The sequence below is a fragment of the Haliotis asinina genome, chromosome 6 (assembly GCF_037392515.1).
Source record: "Haliotis asinina isolate JCU_RB_2024 chromosome 6, JCU_Hal_asi_v2, whole genome shotgun sequence".
Lineage (NCBI taxonomy): Eukaryota > Metazoa > Mollusca > Gastropoda > Lepetellida > Haliotidae > Haliotis > Haliotis asinina.
Genome location: NC_090285.1, coordinates 39,291,310 through 39,310,105, shown reverse-complemented (window position 1 = coordinate 39,310,105; position 18,796 = coordinate 39,291,310). Strand labels below are relative to the sequence as shown.

Sequence of the window (18,796 nt, the reverse complement as noted above, 5' to 3'; positions counted from 1 at the left end):
CCGGTTGTTATTTTGTCTGACTTTTTGCACATGCGAGTCATCTGGTACCTCTAAAGCGACTTTCACACAAACTAAAGTTTGACAACACATGTTGTGAAAATTTTAAAAAGTGGCATTTACACATGTGAAACACATGTTGTCAAACATTCCTGTCATTTGATCGATGCCATGTTGTAGGTCGAGTCACAGGCAGATTGTAGCCCAAATAGGGTTGCGCAGCATAGAGAATTTGATATGTCTTCCTATATGCGAGCGAAGCGAGCAAAGGTTGGCATGGTACTTCCCTCGCTTCAGATCGACAGATAGTTTTCATGTCAAAATAAAATATCGCCACCATCAAAGGTATACTCCCATTTCCTCACTTGGTTGTGCTCTCAGATTTCCAACCCCATGTTTAATAATTACTCACGTGGAATATGTTTTATCAGGGATAATCTGCAACAGGGATAGGTCACTCCCTTGCTTTCTTGACCATTTGTACTAATTAATGTTTGTCTCGTCATGCTCCAGTGCACACAGTGACTTGCGCAACTTCAACTTCAGAACTTCAGGCAGATTATTGTTTATCCCTCCCAAAACATGTTTAAGAACGAAAAGGTATCGCAAAAGTAACACATGTGTTAACATTATCTGTCCTTTTAACAAAAATCATTTGTGTTTACATTAATATTTAATTCAGATATCTTACCGTATGTGGGGAATGACATGGACATTAATAAAATGTTAACTGACATTGCCACATACCACTCAAAAACAGAAAGTTTAAAATTATCACAAAGCCTTTCCAGTTTTGTCAAATAATAAGATCACCAAAATATATTAAGATCAATAAGAAACAAAGAAGTTACAGAACTATAACCCTCAAGCATCACCAGCATCAATGGCGGATCAGATGAGATCGTCATATTTTTCATCACACATCACATACGCCCTAACAATTAGTCTAAAATCATAAAACTATCACTATTACTTGCAAAAAGCATTCTCCTGATGGTATATTCCCATCATAAAAATTAAAGGTGTATGTGAATGATGTTTTAGAATAATAACTAGAAACTTTCGAACAACGCAGTGTAGTACTTCCATGGCTGATCAGATCATATCAGATCAAATCAGATCAACATGGTTTTTAGATGATGAAACTATCACTATTATAGTTTCACCTAATAGTCTATTCCCCTCATAAGAATGAAAGGTGTCTGTGAAAAATGTTTTTGAAGCAATAACTAGGAACACTTGAACAAGTATAGTACTTTAATGGCTGATCAGATCAAATCAGCGATATGTCAGATTTTTCACTCACCTCAAATAGACCCTAACATATGTTTTTTAGACGATGAGAGTATCACTATTACATACAAACTCATTTCACCTGATAGTATACTCGCTTCATAAGAATGAAAGGTGTATGTGAAAGATGTTTTTGAAGCAATGACAAGGAACATTCAAACAACGTCGTGTAGCATTTCAATGGTGGATCAGAACAGATCGGCGCTATGCCATATTTTTCACACACCTCAAATACACCGTAACCATTTTTAAGTCATAAACCTATCACTACTACTTGCAAATACTTTCCAACTAAAGGTATGTTTCGATTCTAAGAATTATACGAATGTGTGAAAGGTTTTTATAGACCTTATTTTGTCTATTCAGCAAAAATGAAAAAAAACCCAACAACTTGACGATCATTATTTTTCAAATAGTGTTTTGAAACTTTCCTTGAAAGAGTTCTAGTTTTGATAATGGTTAAATGCGTTGTCAAGGGCATTACGTCACATATTCATTCTAGTGTTGGGGCTTACGTAGCACGTGCGAGAGCGCTGCACGCTAAAATCACGTTTCCCCGTGCCACAAGTCACGTGACCTATTGATACACGTGCAACTGATCTCACGGTAGCAGAGTGTCATCTCAGAAAAAACACGGTTTTGTGGTTAATTATTCGTCAAACATTCACCTTGGCGAGGGTTATGGGATGCCTTCGACAGACCATCCATAATCTCCAGATACGTGTCCATCACACTGGCACCACAGCTGACCGCCCACGTCCTAGTCGACCACGTGTGACGTCGCACGCAGAGGACCGACAGATTGTCTTACGTCATATGCGTAATCAGCTTGTCACTGCCTCATCCACTGGGAATGTATTGTTTGGAGGTCGAGTGACTGACCAAACCATTCGAAATCGCCTGCGCTCTGATCGTCTTCATGCACGGCGACCATATCGTGGACCAATTCTAACCCGTTTCCATCGATGCCGACGTCTTCTCTGGGCACGACTGCACCTGAGATGGACCCAGCGAGATTGGAATAGGGCTGTGTTTAGTGATGAATCAAGGTTCACATTAATTTTTGCTGATGGAAGGGTTAGAGTTTGGAGAAGACGAGGAGAACGCAATGTCCAGTGTTGCGTACAGGATGTGGATCGATTTGGGGGAGGTAGCCTTATGTTTGGGGGTACTGTCAACGGTCATGCTCGATCCCGACTCATTGTCATCCAGGTAACCTTAATGCGCATGTGTGGGATGTGTTAGGCGGGCGGCTCCTTCAAGTAAGGAACCCTCCACAGAACTTGCAGGAGCTTGTTGGTACAAATATGGCGGCGCATTCCCCAAGCTGTGTTCAGACGCATCATCCAATCCACGAGGAGACGTTGTATCGCAGTTGTGAACGCCCATGGAGGACACACCCGATGTTGACATGATTTCATTAAGTTGTGACTCACAACTTTTGATCATAGACATTGTAGTCGCATTTCCGGTGGAACCGATTCCATGACAAACATGATCTGTATGCTAAATCATCTTTAATGACAAGAAAATTGAATGCAGTCGTTATTTCACACCCATTTTCCAAAATGTTCAAATTATTGACTTTGAAACGAGTGTAAAGTTTTTTATTTTTGTTGAGTTTATCGAGAATGGATGCCAGTGAGTCATAACATACCGACTTGAAACTTAAATACAAATCTACTGGCCCAATACTGACACTAATAACAATTAGTTGACTTAAACTGATGTGACAAAATAGTTAATTTATCTTCTACATATAGGTTTTCAGTTGTTACAACACTCAGTGAATGTAATCAGCTGCTGGAAATAAAATGGGCTCAATGTTAAATACTAAACTGCCGCCATAGTGCCTACACTGGTCGCGTGACGAGGCGAGACATGTGTTCAGCGGTTTTTCGTTTCTTCTCCCTCTCTATATAGTCTCCCTGATTTTATTTAACATTTTAAGCGCCACTCGCTGTATTCAGATCGTTCTTCGCCTCCATTACCCCTGCTAGTTTCTGGTTCAACGGAGTGATGGAACAAGAATAAGCAGAAATTAATAAGAAATAGCATATTGCCTAATTTTATCACGAACCTGTTGGAGTTTATTTATCTTACTTGTCGTCGCTATTGTTATAATCTTCGTAACATTTATTCTAAATAAAAACATTTCTGGCGTAATGGGCGAATGAAGCAGGGGAGGTAACTGTAAGTATTCCATGTGGAATAATACCCTAATTTTCCTTCACTCCGTTGAACCGGAAGCTGGAAGGGGGAATGGAGGCGAAGAACGGTCTGCTATCCCACGAGTTGCGCTTAAAACGTTGAATAAAAATATTTCCCTTGAGTAATTGTTCAACATGGGGTTGGAAATGTGAAAGCACAACCCAGTGAAGAAATGGGTGTATACCTTTGATGGTGGCGAAATTTTATTTTGACATGGAAGTATTTTTTTGAAACGAATCGAGGGAAGTGCGTTGCCAACCTTTGCTTGTCATATTCTCTATGCAGCGCAACCCTATTTGCGCTACATTTGCCACACTGCCACACCATTTCTTATTAGTTGACCAGACGACCAAAAACATCACGTGACAATTTCGTTCACTACGATGGGTTGTTTCCGAAAAAAAACCCGAGTTTAACAATACTTCAAAGTTTGATGGAAAATTTGGTAAGAATAGTGACCGATCCTGTTTCTCAACCACAGTTTGACAACTCTGAAATTGATGTTGGAGACGAGTTGTTGTAATGTTTCTGTCAAATATTGGTGTACATGAATGTACATGGATCAACATCATCTACCTGATCAGTGTTACAGGATGTTTGTATCATTAGGTGAGGGAGTTGGAATCACTTGGGCTAATCATACTAAGAATACTCCTTTCAAATATGGATGTGGTTTCGTATGGGTATCTCAGGAAGCGGGTGATGTTGACATGTTTATTTGTAACTTTAGTCAGAAATTAAGCGATAGGCTTTAGCAGGAGTGTCATATGCAGGTTGACAATTTGTCTGATTCGTTTCATATAGATAGTTTAGAAGTAGTAACATATCTTACTAAGGTTGTTGTGGATGTAGAGGTGGCAACGTCAGAATCGCTGGTGATAGGGGAAGATAATCGTCTACATTGTATTAAGAACGATTGTGTCAGTATTGTGAACGATATCATCAGTTGCGGGACAATATACCAGACATATGTACATGCAGTTCTTATACCTCATTTGCTAACTTGCTATTAGCTCAAGGCTTCAGTAAGTTGACAAAAATCTGTATATATTTATATAAGGTCCAGAAAATTATTGACAGCAGTCATATATATCGTACATATTTATGTTATATGTTCGACGCGACAAAAGTAAGTCAAAACCAATATTTGTTTTATGTTTTATGGTAACTAGCTATCTCAGTATATTCTACACTTTACAGTGGCAAAATTGGGAAAAACATTGTGATATTTATCTTAAAACCCTCAAACCACCCACTTTCACTCGTTCGCCGATGTGCAGTCTTTTTCGTGTTTTTCAAAAGAGTGAGTTAATATTTAACGTCACATCGGCAATAATTCAACCATATCGTGACGAGAACATTTAACACTGAAATGGGATGTATGTGTATTATAAAAGATAGTAAAACAACTAGAATATCACAATTAGCATTAAACTAACGTAGAAAGCTAACACTAATATCACTACATGGACAAAACAGTACAGAAACAGGCTATAGATCGCCAACAACAGAAGGAAGATCACTAGACTAGGGACCATGGTGACTTACAGTACCTTTGCTACCTGCATGGACCCTAGCTGGATTTACACCATCTCTTCAGCCTCCGGTGAGTGAAGGGAATTCTAGCCAAAATTAAAATAAGAAAAATACTATGTTTTCAAAGCCTGGTTACTTTAACATTGACATGAAAGTTTTTCAAAAGAATTGTAGTTAATGATGCTACAGCCAGATGCTTGGCGTGGTTTAGCCTTGTTTGCACGGAAAGCACCCTTTGTTAAAAAAGACCACTACCGTAACATCATCCCAAAAATTGCAATAATGATCCCTCCCTGTACTGGTTTCTGATTCTACTTCATGTATACAAGCAACTGCAGTGAGGAAACACTGACACATTAAAAATCATTTCTCCGAATTTTATCGCAAAAAAGGCGTGTGCAACATGCTGTTTGAGATTTCTGTATGTCGTTATCATGGGGTTTGTTACGGTAAGGAGAAACTGACTTTGTGACGGCCGTGACATTTTTCTGGTTTAATGTTGTTGGTATCTAAATTATCAATTCAAAGATATCTGATGTTTCGGTCACTTATTTAACATAAACATCAACTGAATAAAATCAGTAACCATATAAATGTGACTTTTTTACGGGAAGGACAGGGTAGCGTAACGGCTGTGACAGAGGAGAAACGGCGGAGGAGTCAGTGAGTGAGTGAGCTAGTGAGTTTAGTTTTAACCCGCACTCAGCAATATTCCAGCTATATGGCTGTTATCAACAGCAGGAACATCGATCTGCGCAATTGTGAACCGATGACATGTGTCAATCAAGTCAGCGAGCCTGGCCACCCAATTCCTTTAGTTGCCTCTTACGACAAGCATAGTCGCTCAGACTCAGTGATTTAGTACACGTGTCTGCATGTAGGTGTGTGCTCTCAACCACACCTATAACTATGTATCCCCTTCAACCATGAGGTTCAAGTTCTGGTCAACACTCACTGCAATTAAAATGAACCTGATTTATGGACTGGGAATATGACAACAAAGGCACATTAATGGCAGTTGTTTAATAATTGGAATATGACCATTAGTCTGACATCAAGTCAGATTGAACCAACTTGCCTGTCACAAGAACAACAGAAGAAACATATCCTGCTGTCGTGTTGTTAGAGAAGTGAACCTGGACCTGGTTAGAATCTGGGACAAACACAGATGCGGGGACAATAAACTCCCAAACATTCCAATTCGTGTTTCCGGCTGGATTAAACTTGTCCGAATCAAACAGTTTAAAAAAAGAGTCAAGGCGGTAGAGATTAAAGGTAAGATATGATACACTGTTTGTTTCATTGATCAGCCAACTGGTTGAAACTCTCAGTCTTGCACTGTCATACTGGCCATTTGGTAGAAATACCACGGTCGAGACAACATTACCCTTGATTGGTATCAACGTATCCACTCCGTAAAAAGAGGTTTCGTTGAGAGTGACTGAAGGCAGTTGGTTTGAAGGGGTGTTGAATGTAAAGTGACATGAGGCTTCAGGAGGAAGTTCAACTATTCCTTGTGTCTTCTGGAGGTCGATGGTTTCGTTGAAGGTGATGGCCGGGAACCAGTCGTCCTTGATGGTTGTGCAGGTAGCTTGGCCTGTTGTTGGTTTGATCCAGTCATCTTGGAAGACTAACTTTACAGCCTGTGACCTCCGAGAATAGCTGTGCAAGAGGATGACGGTTTCGTTCATGGATGAACTTGACATTGCTAACGGCGACACTGTTCTTTCCTCTCTATCATATTGGCTGGTTGTTCTGATAAAGGAGAAGCCTGACGCGAATTTGTACCAAAACTCGTAAACATCGACAATATGAGTGGGTTTTCCATCAGGTGTGAAAAGTGAATAGTTGAGACTATAACGTCCTGGCCTTTCTTCACTGGCTAGAAGAAACACCACCGCTCTGTCAATGTATTCCCTAAGACCTAGTTGGGTAAATCTATGGGCATTAGACTGGTAGATCGTTGAAAAGTCAATAATAGGTAATGGAGCAAATTTATCGTATCCTATGACGCCACCGCGACCATATTCACTTATAACAAGGGGGATAATCTTTCCGGTCTTCTGACTGGCATAGTTTTCAACCAGGTCGATAAATGCTACCAAATGTGCTTCATTTGCTCCAGTAAAATTGTAAGATCTTCCCGAAAGAACGAGATCATTGTATGCATGGAAAGAAAATACATCTATATATCCTAAAGTGATATCCATGAAATTTGCCACTTTTTGCCAAAACGAAAAGTCCCTTAAAGCTGCGTTGTTAATTTCTTTGGTAACTGTAGGACCAGCCACCTTGATGTTAAATTTGGCATGGAGTTTTTCAGCAACTAATTTGTGAAAAGTGGAAATGGTGGTGAAATTCAGTATTTGCCATTTACCATCCGGTTCATTAATAGGCTCAAAATAGGGTGGTATCCTTCCTTTGGTGTAGTCATAAATTCCTTGCACCATCAACATCATGAACTCTGCAGCAGCATCGACGTTGTTTGGGAAATGGCCATCGTGTTCCGACATGTCTATCCAGCTCGGGAACTCAAGAGCTGCCATAAGTAATAGAACAGAGTAGAACAGATACAAAAATGAATTTGGTGTTGAAATGAATGTACATTGAACATTTGGTCAGGGTCAAAGTCATGGTGACCCTAATGTTTGTATAGTTTCAACGAGACGGGGTTTTTGTCGTTCGTAAAATTCATAAGAGACACGAATATGCTAATTAATATGCTTCTACTAATTTGTGATCATTATGAGTAACATCAGAAACAAACCCAGGTTTTTACGAAACGACCTCCAAACCACAAATTTAAATATTTAAACAATTATATTTTCATCTGCTAAAAATATTGCTTTGTTTAGTTATCATGCAGTTATAAAGAGAAGTCCATTCTACTGTACTTTTACTTTGCACCTGTTGCCTCCAGTTCTGAATATATACTGATTGATATAAAAACTGACGATAAAATTGCAATTTTTGCACATGCAGTGCCTTTGCTGTGTGCATGGAACTTAGTTGGATTGACACCATCACTCTAGTCGCTGGCGATTGTAGGAAATGTATCCTATGATTAAACGTTCTGTAGAGCGAAATTGGCAAGGAAAGTAACACCACATGAAGGAGTAGGAATCAGTAGAGAAACAAGATATTGGCCCAATGGTAGTAGACAGTTTTGCTGCTAGAGGTCGAATGAACACATATAATACAACGAACCTGAAAATACGTGATCAGAAACAATGTTACTTCGTTTTGGTCTTACCCATAATGTCTGCTAGGGCTTTCTGTTTCAACTTACCTTCTGCCACCATGATCATGTCGTTCTCATAATCAGTGTTGACGTTCTCCAAGTAACCAGAGCACAACTGCTGCTGTCTGGTGACGTTCTTCAAGTAGTTGGGGTCAGGGTAGCCACTGCGGTTCGGGTCTTCTGGCCACTGCAACAGATGTTTAGAAGATTAATGGCCTTGTAATCAACGACATTGCGGGAATGGTTATTGCCGCTTCTCAGTCTAAACACACAATATATGGCGTCATGAAAGCGTGCTTTTCTGGCAAAAGTAAAGGGACTGAGTGAGTGAGTTTAGTTTTACGCCGCGCTCAACAATATTCCAGCTATATTGCGGCGGTCTGTAAATAATCGAGTCTGAACCAGACAATCCAGTGATCAACAGCATGAGCATCAATCTGCACAATTGGGAACCGATGACATGTGACAACCAAGTCAGCGAGTCTGACCAGCCGATCCTGTCAGTCGCCTCTTACGACAAGCATAGTCGCCTTTTATGGCAAGTATTGGTTGCTGAAGGCCTATTCTACCCCGGGACCTTCACGGGTCGGGAAAGGTAAAGGAGACACCACCAAAAGGATTCTGACTAATTTCTTCTCCCACTTTCTTCTTGTTTGGAGTTGTTTAATGCTGCATTCACCAATATTCCAGATGCATGGCGGCCATCTTTAAATAGTCTCGACCACACGATCCAGTAATTAACAGCATGTGCATCGATCTACGCAATTGGCATTTGCAATTGGCCGAATTTTTACGGGTAGTTTTATCAAGCGGGGAACAGGTCCTGAACACGCGTAACATCGAACAACAAACAAACAAACAAACGTTCTCACGTCTTGAAAGAGACGACGGCTAGTATCTGGGTTACCCCAGCGCCCACTAGCAGTACGAAGCCTCCGACAGTATGGAATGAGGTTTTCTTGATCCAGACAATTGTGTTTGTTCCATCTATTGTTGTCGTAACGAACGTTTCCTCCTTGTGCAAGCCACTGAGGGTGGATAGTCACCGTAGTGTCACTGTAGCCTCCGACCACTGTCAGACTCAGAGTGAACAAGACCTGTGTCCATTTCATTTTCTGCAACATGAAATGAAATGAACGAAATTATTTACTTAAAAGTAGAACTGATTTCATTAAATAAATAACACCCGTTTGCTTTGAACCCTAAACAGACTTTTAACATTGTGATAAATGGTTTAGTATGAAATCAATAGTCTTTGACGTGAATTATGGCTCATGACATGAATAGTACGTACCAAAGTCATACTCACGAGACGGTCCAGGTTTGACTGGTCATCGACACTAGGAGCGACAGCCTTTATATTGGATTTCATGGAAAATACCAGTTTGACACTAACATTCCACAAATGTACGTACCAGATAACATGCAATGGCATGCAGGTGTGGTGCATTGGCATGATAGGGTAACCTTGGGGTTAGTGCATGTCAAAGTGTCACTCACATTTGGGGTACTAATTTGTTTCACAACACATCAGGGGTAAGTTTGTACTCTCTGTACTCGTAGAAGTATATCTCACTGTGAAAGATACATATGTATATATATATTTTCAAAGGAACTTAGTCATTGACAGATAGTCTGGTCTTTATTGCCATACAGCAGTCAAAGCAAGTGATAAGGAAAGTCGGTATTTGGAGTGACAAACCGGGTCACCGGTTGTTATTTTGTCTGACTTTCTGCACATGCGAGTCACCTGGTACCTCTGAAATGACCTTCACACGGCAAGTTAAACTTTGACAACACCTGTGAAAATTTTAAAGATTGCGAAACTGGCGTTTACACACGTCAAACACCTGTTGTCAAACTTTACTATCATTTGATCGATGCAATTTTGTAGATCCAGTTGACCAGAAAAATCACGAGACAATTTCTGAGCGAAGCGAGTTTAACAACACGCCACACATCAAGCTTGAGTTTGACAACACCGGAAGTTTGATGGAAAAGTTCGTAAGAATAGTGACCGATCCTGTTTCTCAAGAACAGGTTGACAACCCTGAAATTGGTGTTGAAAGCGAGTTGCTGATATGTTACTGTCACATGTTGGTGTCAATTATTGTACATGGATAACTTTCGTCCAGTGTTACAGGATGTTTTTAGGAGAGGGAGGTGGAATCACTAGGGCTAATCATACTAAGAGTACTCCTCTCAAATATGGATTTGGTTTCAGGGAGTGGGTGATTTTCAAATGTTGAACTTCAGTCAGAGATTAACTCTTAACCTTAAGCAGGAATGGCATATGCAGGTTGATAATCTGTCACAATCGTTTATATGTACACAGTTTAAATCTCATTTACAAGTGGAAGCATATTTTATGTCATCTTTAGTGTATATATATATTTAAAGTGTGCATATATATATATATATATATATATATATATATATATATATATATATATATATATATATATATATATATATATATATATATATATATATATATATATATATATATATATATATATATATTTTGTAGTTTAATGTTGTTGGTATCTAATTTTCAGTTCAAAGATATATCTGATGTTTTGGAATCTTATATAACAAAAATTTTTGAATAAAACCAGTGAGCATTATAAGTATGACTTTACGTTACGGTAAGGACAGGGTGGCGTAACGGTTGTGACAGAGGAGAAAACGGCCTTGACAGGGCCAATACGGTAGAGACATTATATACTGCTACAATGTCACTGCCGTTACTTGGAGTCTTCACCTGTATTTTACATGACAGGGAAACATTAAGTAGATCTTTTGCCTTTATTTTTCATAATCTTCAAACATTCTGACATAGGTGACCGTGTTTGGCAGCTTAACTGTTGCAGAGTTTCTAGGTCTCTTCTTTGGCAAGTTTGTTCACAATTGCCTCTGTTCAACCAGCAGATAATGGGTACCCGGCGGGATGAGTCATGCGACTATAACCTTCTAGCACCTATTTGGCAGGTTGGGTTATCCAGGGCAATAATATGCATACTTTGACTTTTAGCTCTATGAGAATTCACCACGTGAATGGAGTCAGTATAAATGCACATATTATTTTTATTATTACTATTAGAATAAAAACTAGCGTGTAAATTTAAATGAGTGAGTTAACATTTAACGTCACCTCGGCAATATTACAGCCATCTCGTGAGGAGAACTGTTCAACGCTGAAAAGGACTATATGTAGTTTTAAAAACCTGTCGACGAAGGACAGTAAAACAACTAGAATATCATGATTTGAATTAAAACTAATGTGGAAAGTTAAAACTGATATCACTATTTGGACAATACAATATCAAAACAGGTTATAGATCGCCAACAACAGAAGGTAAGTCACCATACTGGGGGCCATGGGGGCTTACAGTACCTTTCCTACCTGCATGGACCCTAGTTGGACACCATACCTTCACCTGTTGACGATTGTAAGAAATGTTAGGCAAAATTAGAATAACAAGAATACAACGATCAATAACTCGGTAGACTTAATTCTACATCGACTATTTTGAGACTTACGTTCATTCTCAGGGTGGTTTATAAAGTATTTTGTACATGCGCAGAATTTGAATGTCAATAGGTGTGTATTTTGGGCCAGTTGTCTTTGGATTGAATATCCATCCGTCAGTCTGTCCGTCTATCTGTCTGTTGTAATGTTTCTGCTTCTGTCGTTAAACTTTAGTTTGCCGTGTGAAGGTTGCTCACCTAAAACACTTGATTTACATTATGTTGTGTCTCCCTCCCGCTGGACTAAAGACATGGCTGACCCTATATGAAGGATTCTGCGCTGTTATGTGACGAAAACCTTTCACAATACTTGCTTGACAATGTTATATAAGGTGCGTGTAAAGAAGGGAACGTGTTGTGAGTATGGCTTTGGTATTGTAGAACTGCGCTGAGGACTGGTGTTTATCTTTAGAATTTACAAATTATCTGTGGTCCTCACAACTTTCTATTAAATGATAAGGTCATGTTCAGGTCAAGGACAAGATAAGGTCATGTATCTCGTGAGGATCCTGGTTAAATTGATCTTCTGTAAGCCATGCATGTCGTGAGAGGCGACTAAAGGGATCGGGTGATTATGCTCGCTAACAGGTTGACACATGTCATCGTATTCCAGATGCGTAGATCGAAGCTGGACCACTGGCTTGTCTGATCCAGACTCGATCGTTTACAGACAGCCGCCGTATTGCTGAAATATTGCGGAATGCGACGTAATACGCGCTCACTCACTGAGGTCATGTTACGTACATGCTACTTTACTATGACACGATAGCCTAGTATGTTATAAGTCACTGTAAAAGTGCTTTCTATATTTACATTTCTCACAAGAATTCCTTAGATAACAGTTACTAGTCTGTCGTGCACTTATGTGTGAAAACGGCTGGTGTATCTTGATCACACTCTATCTGTGTTCTGAAACGCGTTCCAGTTGCTGCAAACGTCCATCAAAAGGACACGTCGAGTCACAGAGCTCTGCAACTCAGCCGAAAGAATTTTATAAAAAAGCTCTCTAAATAAGTGTGTCTGCAATTAGTTAACCGTTACTTCAACGACTTCATGAGCATCTATGAATAGAACAGTGTATGTTGTTGTTTTTAATCGAGTCTACGATACATCGAGGCAACAACACCTCTGAGAACAACGACGGTAGTTGTCTGTTGACAAAAGAATTTGCATAGGTGTATAGTTGAAAGACATGAAGAATCGGGAAATCTAAAGTCTTACTCCTGCGTGCGATCACATGGTTGCATGGACGCCAAGTGGGAAACTGCAGAGTTGTCACCCTTTTGTCTAAGGGCACATAAACAAATGGAAATTGTCTCCCTTAGACCATTCCCTATCGGGAGCATTGATACAATAAGTGAGTGAGTTCATTTTTACGCCGCTTTCAGCAATATTCCACCTATATGGCGGCGGTCTGTAAATAATCGAGTCTGGACCGGTCAATCCAGTGGTCAACAGCAGGAGCATCTATCTGCACAACTGGGAAACGATGACATGTGACAACCAAGTCAGCGAGTCTGACCAGCCGATCCCGTTAGTCGCCTTTTACGTTTTCACAATGAATTAAAACCTGCCTTTGACTAACTAGTAATATATCAAGATTTGGTGTTACAATGTTCATGTTTTGGTGCAAATTCCTTTTCTTTCATGGTGAAGGCATTTATCTCAGAGATATTCCAACACCACACCTACATACCAACGTATCTTATCTTGTAAATGCATTTATGGTATGGTAATGTCAATGTGACTGGCTGTTGCTTTATAGACGCTCGCTCCGAGTGTAGCCGAGTATTTAAGCCTACAGGTTCACGTGAGTATGTCGTATATATGTAATCTTCCGGAGAATCTAAATAATGGTATATGTCAAGAACTATGCGGGTTTGACAGGAGGGAAATGCAACAGAACATTTAATTAATTAATTGATTAATTATGCATGATCTAAGTTGAGTCTTTGGAGTCTTATTTGGTTCGTGATATCTGACTTCCTAGTGTCTGTACCTGGAGATCTAGACCTCGTCATCTGACTCGCCATTCTTGTCAGTTCTAAGCCATTGTATTGTAAATTTAATCTATCGAAATTAAAAGTGGATACTGTGTGTGTACCTTCAGGGATTAGTGTCACGCATAAATTCAAGAAATTATTTATTTATCTTCGAAAATGAAGTTTGGCCCTGTGAGTTACTCTATCTGACTGAAATGGTTGTTTGTTGGTGATACTCTGTCTGTTTCACATGTGATTCTGCAGCCAGTGTTCTAGGGTTCAGGGTATGGTCTTCTCGTTCTTAGAGCTGAAGTGTTGAATTTTCTGGAGTAGGATGAGGAGACCTTACGGTGGTTTCGGCGGTTGGTTCTTCAGTAAGTTCAGATGCTGATTCGGTTGATGCTGATTCAGGGTTGAAGACGGCTTGTTGGCCTTGTTCTGTTTGCAGACTTTCCACGATATCTCGTGGGAGGCTAGTTGACGTGAGTTCGACTTGAGCAATGGTTCCCAACATGGCGGCATTTGGACTACACTACCCTTATGAATCTTCTCCAGGAAAGAATTAATCCTTGAGAAACCGGAATGCAAACTGCAGAAAAGGATGTTGTGATAACTATGTTGCTTCAGAGTCCTATCCCTGACCCTAACACATTGCACGATTACATTAATTAAGGTGTTTTCATCACTTTCAGAATGCTCAAAACAAAATACGAGAAGCAGTATCACTAACGAGCAACCATTGCAGTCAGATAGTGTAACGCTCCGGGCCAAATGACTACAGATTTCAATCATTTCATGAAGTGGCTGACCAAAACAGTCATGTCACGAACTGACTCCAAGTTTCAGTCATTTCACGAAATGACTGATTGCACAGTCTGACTGCAACATATATACATTTATCACTGTTTGCATCTCATCTGTTTGCATCCTGTCATGACAGTATATGACTAACTGCCCTTGTACTGACAAAAAACAAATCATCGTAAATGTGAAATGACTTCAACATGAAATAAGTCGTTGATTTCATGTGTTGCAGGAAATGAAATGGACACAGGTGTTTTTCGCCTTAAGTCTGGTAGTAGGTGGCGCATTCAGTGATGATGACGTGTACAGTGTCACCACTGTGACGATTCACCCTCAGTGGCTGGCACAGGGAGGAAACGTTAGCTACGACAATAACAGGTGGAACAAACACTTTGGTTTGGATCAAACAAACCTCATTCCAAACTGTCGGCGGCTTCGGACTGATAGTGGGCGTTTTCCAGGTCCTGAAAATACCGGAAACCTCATCAAACAAGTAAATACTTTCTTCGTAAGGTTTCTTTTACTGATCGCCTGACTTAGCGACGACTGTTAAAAAATCGAGTCTGGACCGGACAAGCAGGTGATTGATATGATAATCATCGATCTGTGCTACTGGAATGCCATGTGATCATCGCCCAAGTCAGTGTAACTGTATGCACAGTGTACAGTGAATTCAGCTCACACAAGCTTTTGAAACAGCGGTTTTAAGTCGGATCGTCTCGTGTCCCTTGAGAATGACCACTTATGACCTGAAGTAAAATCGGTGACTGTTGAAATAAATATTCATTAAACCAATGATGATAATGTAATGTATCTACACCGTAACCGAATATGTTGACCATTGAGTGTTTCAATTAAGTACATCAATGTTAGGAAAAGACGAACTGATTTAAACCTAAGGGTGTCTTTGAATAATGTTCGAAATTTTTTTAAAAAACATTCAGCCATTCGTTGAGAGACTAGTGGGATTAAAAGCTCCACATTGGACAAAACACATTACACTAGAAATAAACACAGATATTTAAAATACGGCTATATGCAGTTTTAAACTATGGTTGTGAACGCAAACTTTGGCGTAATTCACTTCTTTTTTCCACGGTATATTACCCACAGTGGCCGGAAGATCCAAACCGTAGTGGCTACCCTGATCCCAATTACCTGAAGAATGTCACCAGACAACAGAAACTGTGTCCTGATTACCTAGAGAACATCAACACTGGTTTTGAGAACGACATGATCTTGGTGGCAGGAGGTAAGAATATTAAAGGCGGTGATTCTGCCGCCATGGTGGAACATCTCAGAACTCAAGTGGCTAAGGTCCTGTTATTGTGTCTTGATTCAGTTTTGTTTTCTCGATGTTTGGTAGCAGGTATCATTGGGTCAAAACCCGATATCATCAATGTGCCAACATGATTTTCCCTCATTGGTTCTCTTAACCCCTGTTGGTGCAGGAATAGCCGGTTCACAGTCAGCGACCAAACTAGTGCCCAGAAGTGAACAAATGTCCAACAAACCACGGCAATATTTGAAATATCTCACCGCAAATAGCTACTTCTCTGGTAAAGGGGATGGCGGCAGTACCTCTATGATAATGGCATTTCTGTCCCACCTGAGATGGCTAGACACATTTGAACGTTTTCTAGGTCGTAAAGTTTCAAATTTTTCAGTTTGTCACTGTTTTACCACGTTCCACTTATTTCAACACTAGATTCATTTGTGTATCTGTTTTATTCTATTCCCATTCTATTTGAAATATCTCACCGCAAATTGCTACTTCTCTGGTAAAGGGGATGGCGGCAGTACCTCTATGATAATTGCATTTCTGTCCCAACTGAGATGGAAAGACACATTTGAACGTTTTCTAGGTCGTAAAGTTTCACATGTTTCAGTTTGTCAGCGTTTTAAGACTTTCCACTTATTATAAGACAAAATTCATTTGTGTATCAGTTTTATTCTAACCCTACTGACAGCTCTTGAATACCCGAGTTGGGTAGACACATCTGAACATGATGGCCATTTCGCAAACAACGTTGATGTTGCTGCCGAGTTTACGATGCTGTTGATGCAAGGAGTGTATGACTGCACCAAAGGACGTATACCACCCTACCTTGAGCCCATAAACGAGCCGAGTGATAAATGGGCTATCCTGAATTTCACGACTATTACCACCTTTCACAGATTAGTTGCGGAGAAACTCCATGCCAGATTTAACATCAAGGTGGCTGGCCCTACAATAGGCAGTTATACACAGTTTTCAGATTTAAGCAGCTTTTCATACTGGGAAAAAGTGGCATATTTCATGGATGGGACTTTAGGTTACATAGATGTGTTTTCTTTCCATTCGTATAACAACCTCGTTGTTTCGGGAAGATCTTACAACTTCACTGGAGCAAATGAAGCACGTCTGGTAGCATTTATCGACCTGGTTGAAAATTATGCCTTTCAGAAGACCGGAAAGATGATCCCCCTTGTTATCAGTGAATATGGTCGTGACGCAGTTATTGGATTTGATAAATATGCTCCATCACCTATAATTGACTTTTCAACAATCTACCAGTCTAATGGCCACAAATTTACCCAACTGGGTCTGAGGGAATACATTGACAGAGCGGTTGTGTTTCTTCTAGCCAGTGAAGAAGGGCCAGGACGTTATACTCTAAACTATTCACTTTTCACGCCTGATGGAAAACCCACTCGTATTGTTGACTTTTTCGAGTTTTGGTACAAATTCGCATCAGGCTTCTCCTTTATCAGAACGACCAGCCAGTATGATGGAGAGGAAAGAACAGTGTCGCCGTTAGCAATGTCAAGTTCATCCATGAACGAAACCGTCATTCTCTTGCACAGCTATTCTCGGAGGTCACAGACTGTAAAGTTAGTCTTCCAAGATGACTGGATCATACCAACAACAGGCCAAGCTACTTGCATAACCATCAAGGACGACTGGTTCCCGGTCATCACCTTCAACGAAACCATCGACCTCCAGAAGACACAAGGAATTGTTGAACTTCTTCCTGAAGCGTCATGTCACTTTACATTCAACACCCCTTCAAACCAACTGCCTTCAGTCACTCTCAACGAAACCACATATTACGGGACGGAGACGTTGATACCAATCAAGGGTAATGTTGTCTCGACCGTGATATCTCTACCAAATGGCCAGTATGACAGTGCAAGACTGAGAGTTTCAACCAGTTGGCTGATCAATGAAACAAACAGTGTATCATACCTTACTTTTAATGACCACCGCCTTGATTCCTTCTTTAAGTTGTTTGACTCTAACAAGTTCAATCCTGCCAGCAGTACCTATTGGGATGTTTGGGAGTTTGTAGTCCCGTCATCTGTGTTCGTCCAGGGGGATAACCAGATACAGGTTCACTTCTCTAACAACATGGCCACTGGATTTGTTTCTTCGGTTGCTCTTGTCACAGGCAAGCTGCTTCCATCTGACCTGAAGTCACTATGAAACCCCCCCCCCCCCCCCCAAAACCCCCAAACAATTCTTGCATAATTCTCAAGTTTAAAACATTAAAGATGTTTTATGAATTCTTTCAATGGGTTTTATGTTTTTCTGGTGTAGTTCGTGTCATAAACCAAGTTCAGCGTTAACGGGAAAGAGTGTTTCAGCCCTTGTAGTGAGGTGAGGTGAGGTCACATGCATCCCCCTTGTGGCAAAATTAAACGTTCTCTTAAAAGTAAATTGTTTACTTTTATTATTCAGTATGTGTTTTCTACATAGATCTTCCAGTATTCATATGTGAAAAGTAGGAAACTCATTTCCCAAGACAGTATGTAGGATATGGCATATCAATTAACTTCTAGAAAACAGGATTCATCAATTAAAAAAGATTTTTATAACAGCATAGGAGTTTGTGATAGTAAACCCACTCTAGATTAATATTCGAAAACAAATATGTCACCGGAGGGTATCAACATTTTTTATCTCTAATAAAAACAGCATACATAAATTAAATTTAAGAAGGGGGTATCTTTTGACCAGATTTACCTGAGGATAAATCTGATGATGGCCAAAATAGCATTAAGTATGATCAGACGCGAGATAAAGGGACACAACTGCGTACCTTTAGAAGGCACTCCTATTGTCACATCCCGCCGCATACGGTATGCGCACGAACCACTCCGTCGGTTTTCGTAACGTCATCACCCAAATTCCCTCCTCAAATTTCTGTTTTCCAGCTCT

The 18,796-nt window shown here is 40.1% G+C and overlaps 2 protein-coding genes across 3 annotated transcripts; one reads left to right on the top strand and one right to left on the bottom strand.

The window, feature by feature from the left end:
• Positions 1 to 6,045: 6,045 nt before the first annotated feature.
• On the bottom strand, positions 6,046 to 9,605 carry LOC137287327 (uncharacterized). Of its 2 annotated transcripts, none has more exons than XM_067819572.1 (4): positions 9,573 to 9,605; positions 9,151 to 9,393; positions 8,327 to 8,465; positions 6,046 to 7,576 (listed from the first exon to the last, which is right to left on the bottom strand). In XM_067819572.1, exons 1-4 carry the CDS (start codon positions 9,579 to 9,581, stop codon positions 6,081 to 6,083), a joined length of 1,887 nt encoding a protein of 628 aa, XP_067675673.1. In that variant the 5' UTR covers positions 9,582 to 9,605; the 3' UTR covers positions 6,046 to 6,080. The 2 variants fall into 2 exon arrangements, with proteins under 2 accessions (XP_067675673.1, XP_067675675.1); XM_067819574.1 differs by having other exon boundaries at positions 9,588 to 9,604.
• Positions 9,606 to 13,523: 3,918 nt separating this feature from the next.
• LOC137287393 (beta-porphyranase A-like) lies at positions 13,524 to 18,150 on the top strand. The gene is made up of 4 exons (XM_067819655.1): positions 13,524 to 13,619; positions 14,828 to 15,088; positions 15,709 to 15,847; positions 16,566 to 18,150. The coding sequence occupies exons 2-4, from the start codon at positions 14,831 to 14,833 to the stop codon at positions 18,059 to 18,061; spliced, it is 1,893 nt and encodes a 630-aa protein (XP_067675756.1). The 5' UTR covers positions 13,524 to 13,619; positions 14,828 to 14,830; the 3' UTR covers positions 18,062 to 18,150.
• The last annotated feature ends 646 nt before the right edge of the window (positions 18,151 to 18,796 follow it).

Bases quoted from the DNA above. Each gene is read 5' to 3' on its own strand.
- LOC137287327 (XM_067819572.1), bottom strand. The intron at 8,466-9,150 runs GTGAGAACGTTT...CATCTGTTGCAG, and splicing joins GCCGTCGTCTCTTTCAAGAC to TGGCCAGAAGACCCGAACCG. The intron at 7,577-8,326 runs GTAAGTTGAAAC...TACTTATGGCAG, and splicing joins CATGATCATGGTGGCAGAAG to CTCTTGAGTTCCCGAGCTGG.
- LOC137287393 (XM_067819655.1), top strand. From the start codon at position 14,831: ATGAAATGGACACAGGTGTTTTTCGCCTTAAGTCTGGTAGTAGGTGGC. The intron at 15,089-15,708 runs GTAAATACTTTC...TATTACCCACAG, and splicing joins CCGGAAACCTCATCAAACAA to TGGCCGGAAGATCCAAACCG. The intron at 15,848-16,565 runs GTAAGAATATTA...CCCTACTGACAG, and splicing joins CATGATCTTGGTGGCAGGAG to CTCTTGAATACCCGAGTTGG.